Source organism: Monodon monoceros, unplaced genomic scaffold, assembly GCF_005190385.1.
Source record: "Monodon monoceros isolate NGI ecotype Baffin Bay Population unplaced genomic scaffold, NGI_Narwhal_1 Super_Scaffold_4, whole genome shotgun sequence".
NCBI classification, from domain to species: domain Eukaryota; kingdom Metazoa; phylum Chordata; class Mammalia; order Artiodactyla; family Monodontidae; genus Monodon; species Monodon monoceros.
The window spans coordinates 52,155,196-52,160,358 of record NW_021703781.1 but is presented as its reverse complement, the minus strand read 5'-3'; the positions used below and the strand labels follow the sequence as shown (position 1 = coordinate 52,160,358).

Below are 5,163 nucleotides of genomic sequence, written 5' to 3'. Positions count from 1 at the left end.
AAACAGGTTTATGCCTTTTAAGAAACATTGAAGAAGTCAATAAAAGGCAGGATTTTCCACAAAAGACTTAAAGTAGTGGCCTTAATGCGGTAGCTTCCAGGAATGATGTTTTGTTTTATAAGAGTGTTTATTGGCTATTTTGCTTCTCATACATGATCTAATTTCACCTTCACCGTTTTCTTCAAGGTAGGTGCTATATTTATCCCCATTTAGCAGGTGAGTTAATTGAGATTATTGAGGTTAAGGATCCTGTCCCAAATCACACAGCTAACAATGCAGGGCTGCCTGCAGAGCCCACGCTCTTATGTATTACACCTCCTGGGACACATTGTTATGGGCAGGTCATTTGTTTTCCCTTCAGTTATGGATGGAAAACCAGGAGGAAGCGCTGCATGGGAGAGTTTTGCTGCTTTGTCTGCACCAGCCTTCCTGGTGTTCAAATGGAGTGCACCTCAGAGTGGAAACCTCCCTGTGCTTCCATCTCTAAATGAGGGGGTAGCACTAGACCACTGAAGGCTGAGCTCTCCCGGGGCTGACATTCTGTGATTACTGAGCATCAGTGGAAGAGGGGGGAGCTAATTGAGTGAGTTAGTAATTTGGTTGCCAGGGTAACTCTTTCCTGATTGGAAGGTAGGGATCACAGGGTTTGACACAGACTTTGCTGGATAGGAAAGTGGTGTCTGATGTGCACTCCATATTTCTGCTTCTGAGCTGGAAAAGGAAAGAGCAAAAAAGGGTAAAACAGAATTCAAATATTGTAGCATTTATGCCTAATTTAGAATGAAATCTTGGGGTGGCAGACTCTGGAGTTCTTTGTGAGGTGTGGCATTCTTTTCTCCAAATCACTTATTTGTCAATTTCCGTCTTTTAGTTTATTTAGTGTTTTTTTCATTGAGTTTATAGCTGTGGTCTTTTATCTTACCCAGGCCATTTTCTGTGGCCAGCTGTCTTCATAGGATGCTGAACGTAAGAAAATGGTTACTGCATACCTGGCTTTCCCTAGCTCAGCCTAGGGTTCTGGGGCATGGTTTTCCAGGGTTCCAATGGCAGGATCATCATGTTGGACAACTGCAGGGGTATCGTTTACATTGTAGTATATGTGTGGACTTCTGCAGTGAACAATATTGGACTATGTATGATGGTATCAGGCTATTGGAAAGAGGCCTGAGCTGGATGACTGGAGACCTGGGTTCTAGGCTCTGTTAGGTCTTTGACTTCGTAAATGACTTTGTAGGTCACTCTGCACTGCCCCCTTCCTGGAATATTTTTCCACCTATAAAATGGTCTAATAACTTTTTAAAAAAATATTTATTTATTTGGCTGCACTGGGTCTTAGTTGCAGCACGCAGGATCTTTAGTTGTGGCATGCGGACTCTTAGTTGCGGCATGTGGGATCTAGTTTCTGGGGGCGCAGAGTCTTAGCCACTGGACCACCAAGGAAAAATGGTCTAATAACTTTTTAAAATCATTAATGTAAACCCTGACTTATTCCAAAAGATGTCTTGGGGGTGACTAGTAAGATCTTGCAGGATTTTTAAAGATGGACGGTTTACACCCTGTGGCGGTTACAGGGTTATAGTGCAGTTAAAGCACCTCATAGTAGGCATTAGTTTTCTCCAGTCTTCCTTTTTGAAGGAGGGGGTTGTATTACGTGAACCCTATGGTTGAGTCTAGCCTTAACCAATCATTACAAGAAGCCAGCACGTTTGGGGCAGTGGCATTGAATCATGGCCATCTTGGCCCTGGATTGCTCCTAACTCTTTGCCCTCCAAGAAATCCCACCTCATCTAAGTAAGGACTTCAGGGCTCCTCCAATGCCAGGGGAAGTCGGCACCTGACCACTTTCCTTTCGCTCAGAGCTCAGAGGTGGTAGCCCACTGCATTGTTAGAGGACCCCCCTTCCTCAGTTTGTGTTAGAGCCTCCATAGTCACCATTCCTTTGCTGGGTGGCACTGGACTGAGTCTTCCACAACCCTTCCTGGGCAGGTTGTGGGAAATGGCTGGCTTGGTGTGTTCTGGAGGTACTTCTCAGAGACCATCAGGGTCTGTGTATTTGAAGAGAGAGAATGGGGAGGTATAAACAACAGGCATTGAGTCCAAAAGGGAGTTAGAAAATCAGGTCTCTAAATCATACAGCACTCAATCCAGAAAGCACTTGTGGGATCACAGCATGCCCTTGTTTTATGAGAAACCGAGGACGCAGTCGATTGGCTACCAAGGGACAGTCCTGGGAAGGAAGGGGTAGGGACTGGACCATTCATCTCCAGGATGTGCCAGTCACAAGGAGCCTTTTTCTCATCATCTCATGTCTCATCTGTTGTACAGATAGGAAACCGAAGCTCACAGAGGTTGAGCAACTTGCCCAAGGTCCCCACTTAATAAGGGGACTTGAACCCTGGATATCCTGTTGCCAGCATGGCTCCTTCCTGGAGGAAACAGACCAAAGTAACTGAGAACAGGAGGGACAGAGATGGGCTGTTCCGTCACTGCTTAGGGAGAGAATGGGAGTGAACGTGCCAAGGGCAAAGAGAGGAGAGGAGTCCTTTCATACCCTCCCAGTTGGCTTTCCCACTGCAGGTTTGCATCCTGAGCAGTCCCTAACCAAGGGCTGCCCCAGCCTAAAGGGCCACCTTGTGGAACAAGTCCACTTAATGGCCATAGAAAGAAAAAAGTGATAAGCCTCCCAGTCTGAAGTGACTGACTGATCTGATGTCCTTTGTTAATACAGTCAGAAGGAGCTTCTCCAGCACTGACTAGTAATCCAGAAGGCTCTAAGGCTTTAGTGAATGGGATTGGTCCAAAACCTGACCTCGCTTTCATTTAATTTCATGCCAGCACCAATACACACCCAGCCACGCAGGCCCTGTCTAACTAGTGAGCTGCTCAGACACAAAGGCGCTCTAATTACCATCCACAAGCCAGGCTGACAAGGATTTCAAGTGTTTTCATGTTTATGGAGATCAGAGAAACGTGTTCTGTGCATCTTTCCCACCGACGACAAGTATAAAATAAAACCAAACAAAAAACCCAACGCATTTATTGAAAACAGATATTTCAGTTAAGTTAACATCCTATAATCAGGATAGCCACAATTCCAGACACTCCGCTGCGAAGTGTAGGTATGTCAATAGCCACATCTGGATGATGAACATGCCATTGAATCTTATAAAACTAAAACACCAACAATACCGTCTTAGATCCTTCAGACTGAGTGAATGTTATGTTACAAGCACTTCACCAGGTTCACAATGGCAAAGCCTGCAGCTTCTCCATTTGGAGGGTCACATTTTCTACTCGGTTTCCTTCACTTACAAAGGCGAGCTGGCATGGCTGGGGGAGGGGCAAAGGGAGGAAATCAACTCCATCTATCCAGGGAATTGCAGCTGTTATTGCAAAAGGCCCCGGAGAGCCCATTATAAGCTGCTGTGCTAGGCTGTGTGTCCCTGGAGTGCCCCATCACGTGGTGTCTCCTCAGCTCCCAGCTCGGGGCCCCCAGGAGCGCCAGCGCCATCCGCTAGAGTAGGACAGCAGAGCCGAGGGGAAGAGAAGGGACCCGAGGCCACTTCTCAGGGCAGTTTCCGTGAAAGCCCGGGGCGCGGCCGCCCGCGGGAGGCACCGGCGCCCAGCACGTCGCCGCCTCCTCACACCCGCGGTGGCAGCGGTGCGCGTGTCCTCAGGAGACTCCAGCACTTGCAAAACCCCGCGCTCTACTCCGAGTACAGGCGGAACCTGGCGACTCTCCCCTGCTGGAGCCCCGCAGTCTCGTGTGCCCCCAGGAAACAGTGATCTTGAACCCGAGAAGGGGCGGACAGGCTGTGAAAATACACTTTCGAGGGGACCGAGGGTTCAACTCCGCGCCTTGCCCTCCCCTTTCCCCAGCACCTGTCGGCCCCACCTCCCATCAGCATCACAGGCGCACCGCCTTCCCCCGCCACTCAGAGAACTTCAGGCAGTTGCAAAGCGGGGGCAGAGAAAAGGTTACGTCTATTCAATTCCCCAAAACGTCCTTTCCCGGTGCCGCGTGTTTTGTATCAAGAACCAGCACCCCAAAATACACGAGATGGGTTTTTTTACGTGTCGTAAAATTTCAAGTCTGGCAGTTTGAGGTACTCCCTGAAAGGATTTACACAGGTTCCTCTCCCCCAAAGTGGATCAGGAACCAGCCCTGGAAAGGTAAAGCAAGTAACTGGGATCATCCTCGTCCTTTGGGCGTTCGGCGATCCTGAGAAGCGTGGGCTGTGACCACATGGTCGTCAGGCTGGACGGCCCGGAGAGGCTGCGTGGAACTGCACGCTGCGCCACCAGGACTGGTCACGCCAATGAGGAGTCCTGCTGACTGTGAGCTTGGGGTGCGCTCTGTAATCTGCCTTAAATAGGACCAACGAAGTCTTGTTTTTCAACCACATCGGGGCCCTCGACCTCAGTTCCCACGAAAACATTCGCGATTTTTCGATTCCTCGTCTTCATTAGTTATTTTCACGCTTCCAAAAGCGCGAGTTCACCAGTCTGAGTAGAGACGCAGCCCTCAGGGGGAACCCCTTGCCCTCCAGGCACAGGCTGGCGCTGTGGCCACTCTCGGGGTGTTAGCTGCCGGGGACTAGAACGCCGTCGCCAGTTCTGAGCTGCGCCCTCCTCCCAGATGAGCCGGGGTCGCTGCAGGCCGCGCGAGGGCTGCGGGGCAAAGGGGGCTCGTGCACTGGGGCCGACAGAGGGCCCACGAGCTGGCGTCGGGGAAGTTTTGCGTGTAACTGCAGCCGTCGCGAATGAAGCCTGCGCACGGCCTCCTTGATGAGGTTCCCCGAGATCACGAGCTGCTGCAGAAGCCGGTGCGGGTCGTCGTCGCCGGTGCGGGCTTGAGGCTGTAGCCCGCGTCGCTGCTGCAGGCGGCGGGAGGCGGCGGCGTCCCGCAGCCATCCTCGCCGGCAAGGACCCGACAGCGGCTGCGGGGCGCCTCGCTTGTCAGCTCCCGAAGGCCCATCAAGGCTGGGCTGAGGGGGCAATGGGGACAGCGCGCTGGGGCCTGCGGCGAGCTCGGCCACAAAGTAGGGCGCAGCCCGGCCCCGCACCCGGCCGCGGTCCCCGAGGGCGCAGCGCAGGGCCCCCGGGGGCGCCGGAGCCCCAGTCTCGGCCGAGGCGGGCGGCAGAAGCAACGGCAGAGCCGGG

At 51.9% G+C, this 5,163-nt stretch overlaps 1 protein-coding gene across 1 annotated transcript; it reads right to left on the bottom strand.

The window, feature by feature from the left end:
* Nucleotides 1–4,462: 4,462 nt before the first annotated feature.
* On the bottom strand, nt 4,463–5,159 carry FRAT1 (FRAT regulator of WNT signaling pathway 1; the record flags this gene model as incomplete). Its single annotated transcript, XM_029244810.1, has 1 exon — nt 4,463–5,159. A coding segment is annotated over one exon (576 nt), but the record flags the coding sequence as incomplete, so codon positions are not given.
* Nucleotides 5,160–5,163: the final 4 nt, after the last annotated feature.